Below are 19,059 nucleotides of genomic sequence, written 5' to 3'. Positions count from 1 at the left end.
GTGACAGCCCCGGTGACAGCGCAGGGTGCAGGACACGCGGACCCGCCCACTGTGTCCCGATCTCAGGGACACGGGCCGGCACAGCCGAGTTTTCCATCTGCAGAACAGCTCAGTCCCAGCCCAGCGCTGCTGCGTGGCCGGAAAGCAGCATCGCCCTGGGCAGATGGGAAACGCTCCTGCATTCCTCCAGGACTCACCTCCACACCCCCTAAACTTGGGGAGTTCCTTCTCTAGAACCTGCATTTAGTCGTTCCCAAAGTGCTGCTCCAGATGCCAAAGATCTGAGTCATGCTGTGCTTCGTGAGCTCTGTTTGTGCACTTCAGACAGACACAGGATGAACCCAGTGGCATTTTCACCTCTTTATTATACACAAAACATGAGCACAAAGTTCTACTGCGGGGGCTGACCACGTCCACGACCGAATCCACCTCTCTGCAACAGCAAAAGGAGAGTGTTAGAAATCATTGTGTCAAGTAATGACAGCAAAAACATCATCAAAGCTCTCTGATGGCACAGGTCAGCCAGGTGAGTGTCACAAACATCAACCCACTCCAGCCAGCTCTGTGGATCACACCTAAAATACTTTTGTTTTTGAAGTATAAAATCATGGATCTCCAAAGGGCTCAGTTTGCTCTCAAACTTGCCACTGGCCTCTGCCCACCACATCCTTTCCCCACAGCAAGCAAGCTGCATGTGAAGGGTGACAGTTTCCAGCCCTCCTGACACTCTAGAGTCCCACAGACAGGACCTTCCAGCTTTTCCCAAAGCCTTTAAAAAAGCAAAGTTCAAATGCAAACACTCACAAACTGGAATTCCGTGGCTGCTCCAGCACCAGCCTCAGCCTTCTTGTCAGCACCAGCTGCAGAAAGAGAAGCAGTCAGTGCTCACAGAACCCCCTGCCTGGGAGCAAGGCTTTAACCATCCCACAGAACTCAAAGTGGGGCTAAACACAGCAAAATGGAACAGCTGTAACTGAGCACGTTTGAGAGTTACCAAACCACCCCCAGGGAAAACCCCACAGCTCAGCCGGACAAAACTCCAGCACACCTCCCATCCACCCTCACATACAGACTCTAAGCTATGCCAAGAGTCTCATCTTCCCCTTTTCTCCTTGAGAGGAGCCCCAGAGCCGGGACAATTGTCCCTGAGAGGGCAGGGGGCCCAGGGGCACACTCACGTGGCACGGCGCTGCGGCGGTACGTGTCCCGGTCAGCCTCGCCCCGCGTGAGCCGCGCCGGGCGCTCGCCCTCCAGACCTGCAACACAGAGCACAGCTCACACACTGCTCAGCCAGGGCACAGACACACACCTCCCGCAGCCCAAGGTGCACAACAGCACCGGGTCTGCCAGCAGTGCTGCTCCTGGGGCAGCTCGGGGAGAATAAACCTAAGGAGAACAGTGATTTAGTAAGGGAAACCTCACTGGAAGGGTGAAATCCGCTCAAGTGTCCCAGCTGGAAGTTAAATAATGTGGGAAGTGGGTTTACAGCATCATCTCAACAGTTCTCTGGTCATCAAACTAGTGCTGAACGTTATTGTTGGTAAAAATCCCAGAAATACTGGGAATCTGCCATGGCTGACAAGCCTGTGCACAGCTGAGTCCCAAACTGCAGGACAGCATTCCCACCCCAACCTGAAACAGCCATGCTGTCAGTACCCCAAATCCCTCCACAGAACACGTTCAGGACAGTAAAAGCAGATTATCTGTGGAATCTCAGATTAATACCAGACAAAACTGCTGCAGGAACACCCAGCCATGGTGGGATCACCTCATCTCAGGGACTGGGATGTGTCCCTGGAGCCCAGGCTGGGGTCTGCCCACCCAGGCAGGACCCACTGAGGGGCAGCTGTGCCTGGCACACCCCAGTGCCCTCCTGCACATCCACAGGCATTGCTTTGGCCATAAAAAACCCCAGTTCTTGTAATAATTCTTTTGCTACACCACCTCTGTGTCACCCTGACTGCTGCTGCCTCAAGCAGGTCATCCACAGCAAAAAACAACACCAAGGGCAGCCCTTCCAACCATCCCTGCCCAGATGGGGCTGAGGAGGGTTCCAGCACCAGGACAATCCTGGGACACCACACAGCTGCTCCTGCACAAACCCCAGCCAGAAGCTGCCACCCCTCCCTCCCTCCCTCCCAGCAGGGATGCAGCTCCCTTAAGCTCACTGGATAAACACAGCATCTAAAGAACAAATCTTGGAACATCCAAGCAACTCAGAGATCAAAGAAAGCAGCATATTCCCAGTTTCTCTGCAATTCCTTCCTTTGAAGCAGGTGATGCTCCCGTTTTGTTTGGCTCAGACACAAATTGCAGCAGCTGGGGGTGAACTCCCAGCACTCCCTGGCCCAGCCCTGTGGCTCAGAAGCAAAAAAGCACAACCCTTGTGATCCCCCAGAGCCAGAGCACATCTGGCTGCACCCCCTGCCCTCGGGGGTGTGAAAGCCCACCAAGGGAAAATCAGAGCTGCAAGTCCAACACACAGAATCACAGAGCAGCTGGGGCTCATCTGGAGATCACCCAGTTCAACCCCTCTCAGGCAGGGTCACTGGGAGCAGGTGACACAAGAATGTGTCCAGGTGGGTCTGGAATGTGTCCACACCCTCCCTGGGCAGCTGCTCCAGTGCTCTGCCACCCACATGGAAAGCTCTTCCTCAGGTTGAGGTGGAACTTGTTGTATTTTATTTTCTGCCCCCTGCTCCTTGTCCTGTCATTGGGCACCACTGAACAGAGTCTGGCACCATCCCCTGGGCATATCTGTGGGTATTTGTGTCCTCTCCTCCATTCCAACCAGGCCCAGTTCCCTCAGCCTCTCCTCACAGAGAGATGCTCCAAACCCCTCAGCATCTTTGTGGGCTCTGCTGCTCCTCCACGAGATTTCTGTTAACCTTTAACAACGAGCCCTGTCCCAGGGGGAGCACGTTCAGTGTCCCTGGGGAAGGCAGAGTGGGACACCCACCACAGCTGACACCCAACCTGGCCACAGGTGATCCCAGGTGGGGCTCACCCAGCCCTGGACAGTGTCTCCTCCCCACCCCCACCTCAGCAGGCGTGCTCCCAGCAATCCCAGTCCCTGGGGAAGGCCAAACCCCACTCAGAGCACATCCCTGTGTGTCCCACCCCTCTCAGGGCACACTGCTCCGCTTCCAGCTGAAAAACCCACAAACCCCGACCACATTTCCTTGCTCTGCTCACAACTTCACACCCAATCCCCACAGCTCTGTGTCCTGCCTGCCCAGCCCCCCGTGCCCAGCCCAGCTGACCTTTGGGCCGGGGTCTGCCGGTCTCGGGGCGGCTGCGGCGCAGCGTGGCCGGCACGATCTCGGGGGGCAGGTGCAGATAATCCCGCAGGTACTGGATGCCCTCGTTGGTCAGGTACCAGTAGAAGTGTCTCCAGGCAAACTGCTCCTTCACGTACCCTCGGGACTTGAGGGACTGCGGGGAGAGCTCCCAGTTAGTCCCAGTCAATCCCAGTTCCTCCTCACAGGGAACACGGGACCACCCCAGGGACCAAGCCCCCCGTGTCCCCACGCCCTCCCACCTGCATGGCTTTCATGACGTGCAGGTTGGGCACGTTCTTGTCCACCAGCTCGGGGTGTTTGGGCATGTGCACGTCCTTCTTGGCCACCATCACGCCCTCCTTGAAGAGCAGCTCGTAGATGGCGATTCGGTTCTTCTTGGGCATCAACATCTGCACAGGACACAGCGAACAGGGCTCGGTGACATTCGGGCACCGACATCTGCACCGGGGACAGCGAACCCTGCTGGGCGAGCCCAGGGACGCTGCTCCCACCGCTCCCCGGGAGGGAAAACCGAGCTCTCCCGGCTTTTGCTGCGTAAATCATCCGTGTCGGGACACCGGGAACAGGACAGCGGCTCGCGGGGAGCCCCGCCACCGACGCCGTTGGTGCCGCCGTTAAGTCAAACTGAACTCGGGGACCGGGAGCCGTGGGAGCCTCTCACCGCTCCGGGAGCCGGAACCGATCCCGGCAGCGCCCCCAGCACGGGAAATCGGCTACGGGCGGCGCTCCCGGACCCGCCGGGCCCGGGGCTCTCCGTGCTCGGGCATGATTGAACCCCCGCGGATCACGGACCTCCCCCGCGGCAGCGCCCGGGCCGGGAGGCCCCGGTGCCAGCGCTGGACATCCAGTACCACCCCGCGGCTCGGCGCCCCCAATCCCTCCCTCCCCGCACAGCCGGGCTGGAGCCCCGATCGCGGAGATGCCCCGCGGGGGGGTCCAGCCCCCGGGATGGCGGCGATGCGCGGCCGATGGCCCGAGCGCGGCCTCACCGTGGCGGCGGCGGCGGGGCCCGACCGGAAAGGACTGCGCGTGCGCCGGACCGCCGCTTCCGCCGCGCCGAAGACCCCTGGCGGCGAGGGTGGCCGCGGCGCTGCCTGTGGCAGAGCGCAAAGCCCCCTCCCGCCTGGGAACGGGCAGCCCGGCGCGGCGCCTGAGGGGGGCAGCGGTGCCTGAGGGGGACAGCGGCGACCCCCGCCCCCCCACGGTGTCACCCCCGGCCGTGACATCCCCGCACGTCCCCGCCGTGCCCGGTGTCCCTCGCAGCGGGGCTGTGAAGCCCTGCCCGGGATCCCGGGTCGCAGCCCGGGCTCGGGGCTCCCGGAGCACCGGAGCGCTCTGCTCCCCTCACGGGCCCGGGAGCCGCCATTCCCCCAACCGGGGCTCTCGTTCCCAAAGGGTTTCTCTGGAGCCGTGTCCCCCCAGCCCGGAGCTGTCCGCCCCGGTTTGGGGGTTCGAACCCCCGGGAGCGACCGGAGCGGCTGCGGAGGAGGGGGAAACATCCGAAACACGGCGGGCACCGGATCCCGGAGCAGGCCCGGGGGCAGCCTGAGGGGCTGGGGGCGCACAGGGACCCCCGGTGCCCCGGGGCTTATCGCCATCCCCTCGGCGGGCTCGCTGTCACCTTGCGCGGCCGAGGAGCCGCCGCGCCGGGCCGGGGATTGGTCGGCTAAAAATGCCGCCCTAATCTCCGAGCTGATCTTTACCCCCTCCCTCCGCCCCATCTGCCGCCACCCGCCCGCGATGCGCAGCGCCGGCCCCGGGAGAGGCTCCGCCGCTGTCCCCGCGGCGCCGAGGTACGGCCGGGGGGCACAGGGGTGCGGGGAGCGGGGCGCTGTCACGGCGCTGTCCCCGCCGCTCTTTGAAGCGGCTCCGCGCCCTGCGCTGGGAAAGGAACCCGCGCCCGACCCGTTTTAAGTGATTTCCAACTCGTGCCGGGCGGGGAGCGGGAGGGATCGAGGGATGCGCCGCGTTCCTGGAGCTGCCCGGTGCCGTGCTGGGGCTTTGCTACCGTGCCATCCCCTCCTTTCTTCCTTTCGGACGGAGCTGGGGCGAAGCTCCCGCAGGGTGACCCCAAGGATGCTGCGACAATTGCGGCATCACCCGGCCCGTGCCGTGCCGCGGGGCAGGAGCTGTCCCTGCTGGCCCGGACACGCTGCCCGCGGGCACTGTCGCTGTCGCTGTCCCTGCCTCTGCTGCAGCAGATCACAGCTCCTGCACCTCCTGCCTCGGAAATGGCAAAGCAAGTGCTTTGCTAAACGGATTAGAGCTCTCCCGGCAGCCTCCCCGGCTGCTCCCGCATCCCTCGGCCCCCGCGTCGCCTTCCCCGGGCAAACCCCATCCCTAAGCCAAGAGACCGCAGCACAGCAGAGATCAGGCACTGCGGCTCCCTGACCCCGAAACCCCGCCTGAATCCCCGAGGCTCCTTCCACCTCCTGGGGTTTTGTGCTTCCTTTGGAAGAGCGCAGAGAAAATCGGGCAATTCACCAGGCAGCGGCTGGGCCGGTGCTGGAGGTGCTGCCCTGCCCGGGGTCCGCACTGATCTGTGCCCCCGGGCCGCTTTCTCTCCCTCCTCTCCCTCCTCCCAGGATGTGCAGCCACCGGAGGGGCTGCGGCAGGACGGGAGCGGGATTTAACCGTGAAAGGATTGAGGGAAGGGAGCCCAGGCACTGGCAGGGACCGACAGTGACGTGCACAGGGCCGGGCGACAAGGGAAGGGACATCAGCAAAGCGTGTCAGCACCAACCGGGGCCACGTCCTGAGCCCAGAGCCTGGGCTGGGCTCTGTGTGGGATCCCCCTCGCTGGGAATGCCCTGTCCCCAGCTGTGCTGGTCCCTGCCAGGACACGGGGATGGAGCCAGGCTCCTCCAGCACAGCGCCTGGCACGGCTCTGCCCGGGGACAGACTTTGTCCCAGGGGTGCCAGCCTGGCTGGCCTTTGTGCAACACCTTGAAGGCAAACTCCGGACCTGCTGAGCTCCTGCGGATGGTCCTGGAGGAGGAGGAGAGGTCGCATCCAGCCGGCAGCTTGCAGGGGCGGCCAAGCCAGTGTCCGGCTGTCCCCGGCGTGGCACAGCAGGCGGGGCCGCAGGCAGCGAGCCCCAGCAGTGCCCGCGGGTGGAATGTACAGGCTCCTCAGGCAGCTGCCTGCAGCCAGCCCCACGCTGCTCCCCAGGAAAAATGGAGCCTTTATGTCCCGGCCCCAGCCCCTTCCCCGGAAAGGCTCGGAGGATGCCCCGGCCGGTGACAGGCAGACAAGAAGGGGATTGTTTCGGTGGGATTTGGGTTTCTGGGAGCACCTGCCCCGCGCTGGGCCCTCCACAATGGCTGCCTGTCTGCCGCAGAGCCGCCAATTATCCTCCGCGGCTAATTAGAGATGCAAAGTAGCGCTTGCATTCTCCCAGCTCCCCGGAGGGCTCCTGGGACCGGCGGCACATCCGCAGCGGCGACGCAGCCCGGGCTTGGGGCGAGCGTGGGGCACTGGCCCCATCCGGCCCCCGAGCCCCAGCTGCCCCTCTGCCCTGCCCTGCACTGGAGGGCAGGAACGGGCTCGGGATCCTGGGGTGCCCTCTGCCCCCATCCACACCAGTCTTCCCTGGACCACCCATGGGCTCTCCCAGAAACAGCTGAGCCCCATAACTCAGGGCTCTGCCGGGATTTAGGGAACACATTTCCTTTCCTTGCTGGGAGCTGACTGTGCTTGAAGCCCCCCCGTTCGTGTGAGGGCCGGCACTTCTGCCTGGCTGATGGGCAGGCGGCTGATCCCTGGTGGCATCTCTTCATTCCTGCCTGCTCCGGCTCGCTGGGATCACGGTGTGGGCTCATGTGCTCTGATTCTCCATTTGTGCTCACAGAGCTGTAATTCCAGAGCGGCAAGTGGCCCCATAAATCAGGGCTTATTTCCTGCCAATACCGTCTGCTGCTTCCCACAAGGAAACTCATTTACAGGAGGAGAAGTGACTTACCGCTGAAAACAGTAAACGGTGGGATGGTGAGAGCCGGGGAAGAGTTTGTCGTGACCGAGTTTTTGGTGAAGGAGCTGCGGGGGCAGAGCTCCCACCTGCTCCCTGCGTGGAGCAGCCCAAGCTGCAGGGAAGGAGACCTGAGTTGGTGCCACCTGCACAGACCACAAAGCTAGTGGCAATGACTCTTTGCACTGGGGAACCCGCCCAAGTCATTGAGGTCCCCCTGTCACCATCCTGGAGAGTGTTTGTCACCTAATGTTTAATGCCAAGGACATTTTCCCCTCTGCAGCAGGGATGCTGTCAGGGCAGATGGCAGCTGGGACATCCCAGTGGTGACCCTGTGCTGAGAACTGCCAACTCACTGCATGAAAGGACCATGACCAGATATTCAGCACCCTCTGGTTCCTCACCTTGAAACGCCAACAGGCAAAGATCCCCTGCTTCTGAAGGAACCACCATCCATCCCGCTCCTGTTTGGGATTGGGAGCATTAAACCCCGGGGGTCTCACCCCAGCAGGGTGTGAAACCTTCCGGGGGCCATTCTGTCTGGCTCGGGTGGCACGGAGCTGCAAGGAGCCGGGCGGCAGGCGGGCTGGAGAGCCCCACCGAGCTTCATTAAGCAGTCCAAGGCGCTTGTTAGGGGAAAGCTGAGCCGGCAGCAGAGGCCGGCAGAGCCCCCCGGGACCGGGTCGCATTCTCTGGGCAACCCGATCCCGGCGGCAGCGGCCCCGGCAGCCTCATTACTGCGGCTTCTGCAGCGGCTTCGGTTACTCGCCTGGACGCTCTCGTCTCCTGCTGGCTTTTAATTTCCCTGACATCCCCCGCGAGCGGGGGGATGCAGGCGCAGTGTCGGGGAGCCTGTCATCACCCCCACCCGCATCCTGCCTGATTCCCGACGGCTTCCAGCCCCCTCTGCCCCCGGGACTCCCATCCCGTAACAAGCCCCGGTGACCCCCGGGCATGAGCCCCGGGGCTTGGGAGGAGGCAGATGGGCAGATGGCAGTGAGGGGGAGCTGCCCTGCTTCCCTCCAAGAAGCCTTGGGGAGTGCAGCCCCCTCACCCCTTTCCCCAGCCCTGCCGGGGGGAAAAGACTGTTCCTGATTCTCTTGCCAGCCTGTTCCCAGCTGGCACATTTGGCAAGGAGGCGGCACCGGCTGCCTCTCTGAAGGCGTTTTGGGGTGTTTGTTCCTGCAAAAGCTGTGGCTCAGCCCCAAAACCCCCCTGCAGCCGCGGGGGTGACAGAGAGGCCGGGGCAGCAGCAGAGGGAGTGCGTGGCTCTGTCCCGTCCCGTGCAGGAGGGACAACGACCCCCGGGGTACAGGACCAGGAGCCCGAGGGGGGTCCCCAAAGAGCCCCCCCACCTCATAGCCCGGGGGAAACGAGTCTGATTAGGCCCTAAGGTAGCCCGACCCCGCCATCGCTCTGCCGTGGCACCCACCCCCCCCGGCTGTGTCCCCGGGCCGCGGCCCCCGCAGTGGAGCAGCCCCGGTGGGTGCCCTGGCCGGGGGTCTGGGGCCGGGGGGTCCTGCGGGGGCTGGCGGCAGTGCGGAACCTCGGGGTGGGCGCGGACGCGGGGATGGGGGGGTCCATTCCCCCCTCCGCCCCCCCCCGGATGATTTTCGCAGCAGCGGCTCCATCCCGGTTGCCATGGCAACGGGCGGCTCGGGCAGGCGCGTGCCCGCGGCCGTGCGCGCCGCCGCTGCCCGGCGGGAGCGGAGCGAGCGGAGCGGAGCGAGCGGAGCCCCGGCCCCGGCCTCGGGCCCCCGGCCCCCCCGGCCCCCGGCAGGTGAGCGCGGCCCCCGCGGGGACAGCCGGGTCCACTGCGGCGACAAGGTGCGGGACGCCCGGTGCCTTGCGGGGATGCAGTGCGGGATGCCGGGGTCCCTTGCCGGGATGGGGTGCGGGATGCCCGGGTCCCTTGCGAGGATGGGGGGGCGGCGGGGGGATTGCAGTGCAAGGACCGGGCAGTAAGGCATGGCTTTGCACCCCCCGGCAGGACACGGTGTCCCCCGATCCCTTCTGCAAGCTAGGGAGGTTGGGGGGGTATATGACCTTCACCCCCTCCGTGTGTCCAGTGGGGTGCTGGGGAGAGGGACACCCCTTCTGCAATGCTGCCGCACTCCCGGGCTTCTGCCTCAGTTTCTCCATCTACAAATAATGGGGCGAACTTGTGCTGTCCCTGTCATGGCTGTCCCCCTGCCCAAATAAACACCTTACCCCATCACTGAAGCCCCTCCTTTCAGCCGTGTCACCCCAGCTTCTCCCTTGCTGCCCCCCATCTCCCCACTTTCCCGTCCCCTCTGGCTCCACGTCTCTTCTCCACCACAGAGAGCTGAAATTCCACTGTCCCTCCACCTCTCTTGCTCCCAGCAGCCCCATTTGCCTTCTGTCGCCACGAGCTCCGGGTCCATCCCACCGAGGCTCAGGGGCCGGGACCCCCGTGGCAGCGCGTGACGCTCCGCTTCCCCCTCCCTGGTGCGGAAGCGGGGGGATGGCACCGCCGTATCCTCCACCATCCCCGTTTGCCACTTCTGGGTTTAATTGCAAACCTCATCTTTGGATTTCTGCCTAAACCCGGCTCCCGGGACTGCACAAATCCCTGCTCGCTGTCCGAGCAGCCTTGTTTACCGCGGCGAGCCGAGGCGGCAGGATGAGACAGAGCTGCGGAGCTGGGCAGCCAGTGGAGCCCCCAGCTGAGGCTGAGCCCCCTCTCCCTTCCCCAGCCCTGAGCACACGCAAGGTGTTGGCAATCCTGCTGCTGCTGCCCCTTCAGGGATCCCCATCCACATTCCCCATCCGCATTCCCTGCACATCCGCTGTCCCTGAGCTGGGCTGCGGGCTCCCCTGGAGAGACACTTGCGTTATCTGCAAATGCCAAACAAGCTTCCCGAAATTTTTGCACAAGGCTCCTAAAATCCCTAGAAGATTAATGGGTGCCCTGAGCAGGGCGGTTTTGGGAGCGCAGGGGGAAGGGGAAGCTCTCTGCAGAGCCCACATGAGCTGTGAAGCCGATCCCTGCCAGGGCTTGGAGCAAATGTGTCTCCCCTGGCTACTGCAACCTGGCAGCACCTGGCCCCCGGCGGCCTCCCGTCTGTGCACAGGACACGAGGCTCCTGGTACTGCTCCTGGATCACTGAACCTCCTCTCTGGTTTGGGGGAGCCCACAAGCCCTGACCCTGCAGGGTCCAGCAGGTCCCCAGGCCTCGGATCCCCCATCAATGCAGATGACCCTGATGGAAGCAAGGAGGCTGCCATAGGCACATTCCATCCAGGATTCCTTGGAAAAGTGGCTCCCAGAAGTTTTCCAGCATTACCTATGTGCCCCCTCCAGGGTCCTGCTGCCCTTGCAGCAACCTCACACACTGCTGGGTCCTGGGCAGCCCCATGGTGCTGCTCTGGCTGAAATCCCATGGAGAATCACCCACCATTCTGGGTTTGGCTCTTTGCCCAAGGGCTCCAGCCCTGCTCATGTTGCAGCCAAATGGGTTTTGCCAGGGAATGCAGGAGGGACCCCACAAGAGCCTGCTCCCATGGAGACAGTACCCTGGAAGGGCCCAGGCTCCCCACCTGCCTGGCATTGGGCTTGGTCTGATGACAAGAGGGCAGGATGGTGCTGGGGCTGCTCAGCCCTGAGCCCCTGGTGCTGCTGATGCTGAGCTACCACCGTGAATCAGCAGCACCCACTTAACCCTTTCCTCACAGGGTCTCCATGGGCTCTGGAGGGGGCTACGCTTCAGCCACGCCACAGCCAAACCCCTCCACGCTCTCTGGCTCCCTGAGCTCTGACCCCTGCCAGCTCCAGGAGCGTTTCCCAGCCCCATGGGGCACACGGAGCAGCCCCGGTGTGGGAATCCCACAGCCACTCAGCTGGGTCAGACTGAGCAGCAAACCAGGCACAGCTCCTGCAGCTGCAAAGACTCTTGCAATGCACATTGGTGTCACAGGTTTTCCTGGGACCTGCTGTTGTGCCTTGTCCACTTCAGCCCCCATTTGTGGCCACCTCAAGCCCTGTGTGTGGCCACCTCAAGCCCCCGTGTGTGGCCGCACTGGGAGCAGCACATGGGTGCTGGTACCCACGGTGGATGCAGCCCCAGAACATGGTGGTAGATCTGCTGCCAGGCTCCTCTGGACCTCCTTGGCTGAATCCATTTGTCTTTGCCATGAGTGGCCACAGTGGTGCATCATGGTGGCATTGGCTCTGCACCCCAAAATGGACCCTCAAGCAGCCCTGTGCTAAGGGAGAGCAAATGACCTTTCCTGTGGCCAAGAGCCCAAGGCCCAGCCCACTTGCTTGGATTCCCACAGACCAGTGCAGCTCCCAGTGTGTCTTCCCCCTGCCCTGGATGCTCTCAGCAAGGGTCACTCACCCACTGCCCTCCCAGCAACGGGGCTCCCACCTGGTGTGAACCTCCTGCCTGGGGACAGCGTGGGGACAGGTATGGGGACACTATCTTGCCTGTGCTCTGCTCCTCTGCTTGCAGTGCCTCTGCCACCATCCTGCCTTAGCCAGGGGCTCTTGGCAGCAGAGGAACCTGCACCAGAGGCTCTGCAGCCACTCCTGCCCCTGGTCCCCACCAGGCTCGGCCAATGTGCCCAGGGGCAGAAGTGTGACATCCCCAAACCCTGCTTCTTGGCTGCAGGAGAGATGCTGGGTCTAGGATAGCAAACACACCTGAAGAGAGCAACCTGGGGACAGGGGACAGCTGGACTGGACTGTCCCATCTCCCTGGGGACAGGGCTCTGCCAGCCAGGGCTCTGCCGTGGGCATGCAGGCATCTGCCTATGCCATGCCCGTGGTGTCAGCAGCACCAGCCTCTGCATTGCAGCAGCCTCCTGCCTGCACAGGGCCATGCCCACAGAGGGCAGAGACCCCCCTGCAGCAGCAGGGCAGCAGGAGCTGCCTGGAGGGTGAGGAGAGCTGTGTCAGTGCTCAGCACCCAGCACGCTGACAGGAGAGACACAGCGGGGCCACTTCTGCAGGAGGAGCAGCCCAAGGGCACGTGGAGCAGGAGCTGGGACAAACTCCTCTGTCACTTGATGCCAAACCTTCTGTGGCTTCTCCCTGGCAGCTCCGTGGAGGCGAGGGGCCGAAGTGGAGCCCCCCAGGCCGGGGGTACCCAAGCGGCAGCGCCTGGCTGGGGCTGGCAGCTCTCCACGCCGCAGCTCGGCCGCCGGCTCTGCAGGCGCCAGGCATCACCGCCGGCCGCCCTGATGCGAGGTGATGGGCTGTGCTGGCAGGGCCGGGGGCTGGCAGGGGCTGGCAGGGGGCTGGCAGGGGGCTGGCACGTGTGGCACAGGCGGCCGAGGCGGCCTGGCACGGTGGGGGCACACGCACGTGCACGGCCGTGCGAGGGTGGTCGTGTGTGGGGGTGTGTGGCGGGAGAGTGGCGGCGAGGCGGCAGCGTTAGCTGGGAAGTGATGCAGAGCCAAAAATAACCCCCAGGCTGCAGCTCGGACCAGGTAGTGGCTCAGAAAGGGAGCTGCAGCAGCCACGTCCGCAGTGCCCCATGGCATGAGTGGCTCACGGGGGCAGCAGGGGCTGGCACTGTGCCCGTGGGTCCTGGGGTACACCCAGCCATGGGTGTGCTCCCTCCCTGCTGTCCCCGTCCCAGCCCTGGTGCATGGCGCTGTCACCCTGAGGGTGCCCTTGCCATGCCAGCGCAGCCATTGCAGCAAAACCCAGGGCACAACACCTGGGCACTGCGCTGTGCCCGCAGCTTTCAGGGGAGATGAAGCATGCAGCACCTGCGCGGTCCCTTGGGGCTGTGCCACCAGGTGCTCTGTCACCACTGCGGGTGCTGGGTGGGGACGGCGGTGGCAGTGCTGTGGTGCCAGGCAGGAGCAGTGGTGGCACTGTGGGTGCCAGGCAGCAGTAGTGTTGGTGCTCTGGGTGCCAGGCAGTGGCAGTGGGGTGCCGTGAATGCCAGGCACAGTGGTCCTGTGTGTGCCAGGCAGGGACAGTGGCTGTGCCGTGGGTGCTGGGAGGAGTGGTGGCAGTGCTGTGGGTGCCAGGCAGTGGCGGTGGCGGTGCCGTGGGTGCCAGGCAGGCGCGGGCGCTGCGTGCTGCCAGCTGCGGGGGGACACTGCTGTCCCCCATCCATCTGCGTCTCGGCGGCTGAGCGAGGGACAGTCACGCGTTTATTTTTAACCGTCTGGGGAGGGTGGAGGGGATTGGTGCCTCCCTGGTTATATCACTAAATCCCTGCCGGGCCCTGTTACTTCCAGCACAGCGAGCCCTGCGCCGTGCTCCAGTAACTGTTTCAGGTCCCCGTGCTCCTGGGGCCATGCCCTGCCCTGGCCTGGGGACACCTCAGGGCCAGCTGTGCGCACAGCTGGAGAGCGTGGGCGCTCACCAGTGCTCCCCACAGGACCCTGTACCCCCAGCCCTGCCCTCCCACCCCACCACGGGGCAGAGCACAGGTGGCCAGGCCATCCCTCTGCCCATTCCACCTCCCCAAGGAAGGGATGATGTGTGAGGTTTATGGCCACATCTCTCAGCCCTTTTAGGGACAGGGCAGGAGGAAATTTGAGCTGTTCATGGCCACCTTGTCCCCATCCTGGTGGCAGATGCCATGCAGGATAGGCCCAGTGCTTTCCTGTGGAAACACTGTCCAAATCCAGGTCAGGATGGGGATGATGAGGAGGATGCCTAGGAAAACGGCCACCACAGTCCCTGCTCTGTCCCCGTGCGGTGCCACCCTCAGCCACCAGCCCCCTCCCAGCTCTCAGCAAAGCAACAAAGGGTTAAGCCACGGAGCGGGGCCACGTGGCACTCCGGGGATGCCGTTTTTCTGAAGATCAGGACGGATTAGGGTGGAATATCAGGACGAGAATTTCTTGGGCGGCGCATCCCCTGACCCTGCCATGGCCCCTCGCCCAGCGGCTCCCAGTGCTGAGCCAGGCTCTGCCCAGTGAGCTCCCACCGTGCTGCTCCCCATGACTCCCTCCCAGCACCGCTGGCTCCAGGGGTGTTGGATAGCACCCAGTGGGTGGTGGGCACTGGAGGAGTCTGTGGGTCCAGAGCTGGAGAGGGCACTGTCCCCATGCCCATCCCCTGTACTGGGACACTTGGCCCACGGAGCTGTTGGCAGGAGGAATGGGGGTCCCCTGCCCCCCTGTGACTCTCCTCTCCTGTCCCCTCAGTGCATGAGGCTGGTATTTGCCCAGGAAACCCCCAGCGTGTGCTCCGCCGCCCGAGGCAGCGCAGGGAGCCATGTCGGGTTCCTATGACGAGTCGGCATCGGCCGCCGAGGAGACAACCGACAGCTTCTGGGAGGTGAGTCCCGGCCATCCTCTCCTCCCACAGACCCCACCGCCACTGTCACTGCATCCCGAGGTGTCCCCTGGGCTGGGGGCTACCCTCCCTCCTCTGCCTGAGAGCATCCCTGCTGTGGTGGCTCTGTGTCTGAGCTGGCTCTGCCCAAGGTCTCAGTCTTGGCTGTCCCTGAGTGACAGAGGGGTTGGAGGGAGTTTGGCTTGAGCAGCCCCAACCCAAAGCTCCATCCCTGCACCCCCAAATTGCCTGGTGCTTCCCCTGTAGCCACCCCAGCGCAGCTGGGGCTGAGCCAGGATGGTCACAGCCCCCACAGCTGCCTGTCCCCGTGCCCATCCCAGGTGGGGAACTACAAGCGCACGGTGAAGCGGATCGATGATGGACACCGGCTCTGCAATGACCTCATGAACTGTGTGCACGAGCGGGCCAAGATCGAGAAGTCCTACGCCCAGCAGCTCACTGACTGGTCCAAGCGGTGGAGGCAGCTCATCGAGAAAGGTACCGTGGCTTCCCCACGGGAGGCTTTCCCCAGGACACCTGGGTCCCCGTGTACAATCACAGCTTCACCTGGCAGAAGTGGAGGGGGTGAGGGCAGTGGGGTGACCCCAGCTGTCCCCTCGGCCCCCAGGTCCCCAGTATGGCAGCCTGGAGAAGGCATGGGCCGCGATCATGACGGAGGCGGACAAGGTGAGCGAGCTGCACCAGGAGGTGAAGAACAGCCTCCTGAACGACGACTTTGAGAAGGTCAAGAACTGGCAGAAGGATGCCTACCACAAGCAGATCATGGGGGGCTTCAAGGAGGCCAAGGAGGCTGAGGATGGCTTCCGGAAAGCCCAGAAGCCCTGGGCCAAGAAGCTCAAGGAGGTGAGAGAAGCACAGAGTGTCCTGGGGCAATCCTGTGTCACCAGGTCCAGCCCTGTGTGCCCAGTCCAGGCTGGGAGAGACACATGGCACCTCCCCACAGGCAGAGGGTTGGCAGGGGGCTGTGAGTGCTACTCTGATGTCCTTTCCCTGTCCTCCCCACAGCTGGAGACAGCCAAGAAAGCCTATCACCTGGCATGCAAGGAGGAGAAGCTGGCCATGACCCGTGAAGCCAACAGCAAGGCAGATCAGTCCAATACTCCTGAGCAGCAGAAGAAGCTCCAGGACAAAGTGGAAAAGTGCAAGCAAGACGTGCAAAAGGTGTGAAGCACTGCCCTGTGCCAGACGCACGGGGCATTGGGCAAGGGAAACCAGAGGAGATGGCCACCATATCCCTTTCTTCACCATCATTTCCCATTTTCCCGTTCCTGTGCTCCTGGAGGATAAGGACTTGCAGGCAGTGCTCAGGGAGTGTGAGCTGGGCAGGGATTTACCCCACTTATGGGGGCTGATTCCACCTACTGAGGCTCCTGGCTCAATTTGGGCTTCCCAGCTCTGGTGACCCCAAAGCAGACCTCTCAGCAGGCAGAAACAGCCTCTGAGGTACTACCAGGCTCTCTCCTGTCTTTTTGCAGACTCAGGAGAAGTACGAGAAGGTGCTGGACGAGCTGAACAAGTGCACCCCGCAGTACATCGAGAGCATGGAGCAGGTCTTCGAGCAGTGCCAGCAGTTCGAGGAGAAGAGGCTCAATTTCCTCAAGGAAATGCTCCTGGACATCAAGAGGCACCTGAACCTGGCCGAGAGCAGCAGGTAGGGGCAGTGAATTCTGGCCAACATGATGGTCACCAAGAGGTACCAGAGTGGCAGGAGGCCGTGCAGGAGCCTGGCGCCCCCCGGTGGCTTGGAGGACACACAACCTGTCCCCAGGTGACACAGCCTGGCCATGTCCCTGTCCCACACTGTCCCCAGGGCCCCACCCTGACTCACAGCCCCCCAAACACGTCTCACCCCACAGCTACGCCAACGTGTACCGGGAGCTGGAGCAGACCATCCGCATGTCGGACGCACAGGAGGACCTCCGGTGGTTCCGCAGCACCAGCGGCCCCGGGATGCCCATGAACTGGCCCCAGTTTGAGGTGAGGCTGGGCGCCCTGCCTGGGTGCTGGCAGCTCTGCAGGGCAGCCGGGCACTCAGGGGTTGTCACTCTGTGCTTGCAGGAGTGGAACCCGGACCTGACGCACACGATAACGCGGAAGGAGAAGCAGAAGAAGGGCGAGGGGGTGGCCCTGACCAACGCCAGCAGCGCGGGCGACACGGGGGCTCAGGCGGGCGAGCGCGGGAGGTGAGGGCCGGCATGAAGGGAAGGTGCCATGAGAGGCACGGGCTGTGCCTGTGCAAGCATTTGGGGATGTGGGATGACCTCGGTGAGAGCCACCCCTTCCTCTCCTCCCCCTCCCAGTGTGAGCAGCCACGACCGCGGGCAGACCTACAGCGCCGAGTGGTCCGATGATGAGGGCAGCAACTCCTTCAACACCAGCGAGGCCAACGGCGGCGCCAACCCCTTCGACGAGGAGTCGGCGGGGAAGGGCGTGAGGGTGCGGGCTCTGTACGACTACGACGGGCAGGAGCAGGATGAGCTCAGCTTCAAAGCAGGTACGGTCCCTTGCCAGTGCCAGGTAGGATGGGGCTCGTCTGCTGGAGCTGTGGGTGTGAAATCCCTCAAATAATTTCTGAGTTGGCCCAGCCCTTCAAAGAGTTGAACTGGCAGAAAGGGGAAGGCAGAAGCTGAGCCCAAAGGCAGAAGGGACAGGAGCAATGGGAAGGGACAGGGCACGTGAGGGCTCATGAGTCACCCCTTGCCTTTCTATCCTGCAAACCCCCAGCCTCTCCATCCCAGGGAGCAAAAGGGGGTGGGAGAATTTCCAGCACCTGCAATGAGCTCTTCCCTTCCACCTTCCTCTGCAGGTGATGAACTAACCAAACTCGGTGAGGAAGACGAGCAGGGGTGGTGCAAAGGGCGCTTGGACAACGGGCAGCTGGGGCTGTACCCCGCCAACTACGTGGAGGCAATCTAAGTCTTGTGGTGTGCTCCTCGTCACCGTCAGCAGATAAATCCACCCTCCGTTGTCTCCATCTCTCCACCAGCCAACCAGCCATTCTGCCGTCTGGTCCTTCACTCCTCACCCTTAGAGATTCAGACATATTTTCCGACCAAGCTTTTATTTTTTTAAGAGTTGTCTCCGAAGAGTATTTTGCATAGTCGCTTTCTTCTAAGATAACGTGAAGCGAAAGATGACGTTGTCCGTTCGTCTACGTTAGTTGAATTTTTTTTTTTTTGTTTTTCTGAGCGAAAAGCCGATACCTCAAGATCTTAAAGCCCAACCAGTGAGAGCTCCTGATTGGTTGGTTTTTAAAGATACTGAAATCATGAGCCGCCTTCTGATTGGCTGGAACTGTTCTGAAACGCACGGCGCCGAAGCTCCTGGGACCAACCAAATTCATCCCAGAAAACCAAGAGGGATTGGAGTGTGACTCCGTTGGTTATTTTTTTTGGTGTTTCCATGTTCTCCCCAGTTCATCCTCCCGCCCCGAGGAAAGGGGTGAATGCCCCCTTCATCCCCGCGGCCATCCTTGAGATGCCCAGGTGAGGCGGGACCAGCCCCGCCACGGAGCTTGCTGGCATCTCCTCAGCTTCCTCCCGCTCCGGGCTGGGCTGTCAGCACAGCTGGAGCGGGCGGAGGCTCCCGAGCCGATGCCCGCTCTGTGCTGCAGGGAGCAGCATCGCCCTTCGGGTGGGCAGGTATCCAACGCACACCAGATCCAGGTGAGATGGCCCTAAAATCCAGCGCTGTCCGGAGAAGGACCCACCAGGGCCCGGTGCTGCTGGAAGCACCCTGATGCCCAGCCTGGGATAGCGAGGACTGCCTTGGGCACTGCTGGGGACGGTCCCCATCCTCCCCTTCCTGAAGAGAGGCAGGAGCAGAGCAGGGACGGGGGATGAGCATCCCTGCCTTGCAGGATGCCGGCAGGAGTGCAGCTCAGGAGGAGGGCTCAGGATACAGCCCAGGCAGAGCAGCTGCCCGGCGAAGAAACAAGACCCGCCAAGGCAGGGGAATGGCCGCAGGCTCTGCCCTTTGCTTGTCCCCACGTAGCTCTACCCCTCCTCCCCTGGGCTCTGCCCCGGCCCCGCAGCTCCCGCGGCCGCTGCCACCCAGCTCGGCCACCCCACCCCCTGCCTCGGGTGCGTCTGCCATGCCGAGCTCTTCCCTACGGATCATCTCTCATTTCTTTCCATACCATCACCCTTAGCAGCATCAATGCCATCGGCTTCCCGCACGCTCCTCCTGCTCCTTTCCTGCCCCCTCCGTTGGTTCGTGAATTTTTTGGCCCCAGGGATCCCGTGTTCTCGTGGATGCAGGGGAAGCACCGTGTGCTGGGCACGGTGGGCGGGAGCCATCCAGCCCCTGCCAGGTACCGGAAAAAAAACCACAAAGTCAGAAAAGACCCAACCAACCACCTGTCTCAGCAATGCACCCCGGTTTTTGTACATTGATTGTGTAATTTAAGAAGTATATATATAATATATATATCTCTCGTGATTGTATTTCCGTGGATACAACAACAAAAAGCAGCAAGAGAAAATAACCGAGCTCTGTCAGCG

The 19,059-nt window shown here is 62.8% G+C and overlaps 2 protein-coding genes across 2 annotated transcripts; one reads left to right on the top strand and one right to left on the bottom strand.

Moving 5' to 3' along the window:
* Positions 1-345: 345 nt before the first annotated feature.
* Positions 346-4,394, bottom strand: RPS10 (ribosomal protein S10). Its single transcript, XM_041467874.1, has 6 exons — positions 4,292-4,394; positions 3,542-3,691; positions 3,264-3,435; positions 1,179-1,256; positions 805-860; positions 346-433 (listed from the first exon to the last, which is right to left on the bottom strand). Exons 2-6 carry the CDS (start codon positions 3,689-3,691, stop codon positions 392-394), a joined length of 498 nt encoding a protein of 165 aa, XP_041323808.1. The 5' UTR covers positions 4,292-4,394; the 3' UTR covers positions 346-391.
* Positions 4,395-4,958: 564 nt separating this feature from the next.
* PACSIN1 (protein kinase C and casein kinase substrate in neurons 1) lies at positions 4,959-19,051 on the top strand. Its single transcript, XM_041467862.1, has 10 exons — positions 4,959-5,095; positions 14,407-14,539; positions 14,878-15,034; positions 15,165-15,400; positions 15,563-15,718; positions 16,033-16,208; positions 16,414-16,534; positions 16,616-16,740; positions 16,858-17,051; positions 17,364-19,051. The coding sequence occupies exons 2-10, from the start codon at positions 14,477-14,479 to the stop codon at positions 17,471-17,473; spliced, it is 1,338 nt and encodes a 445-aa protein (XP_041323796.1). The 5' UTR covers positions 4,959-5,095; positions 14,407-14,476; the 3' UTR covers positions 17,474-19,051.
* Positions 19,052-19,059: the final 8 nt, after the last annotated feature.

This window comes from Pyrgilauda ruficollis, unplaced genomic scaffold (genome assembly GCF_017590135.1).
Source record: "Pyrgilauda ruficollis isolate IOZ18807 unplaced genomic scaffold, ASM1759013v1 scaffold100, whole genome shotgun sequence".
NCBI classification, from domain to species: Eukaryota; Metazoa; Chordata; class Aves; order Passeriformes; family Passeridae; genus Pyrgilauda; species Pyrgilauda ruficollis.
Note: the sequence above shows the minus strand (reverse complement) of the source record. Positions and strands in the feature narration are given on the sequence as shown.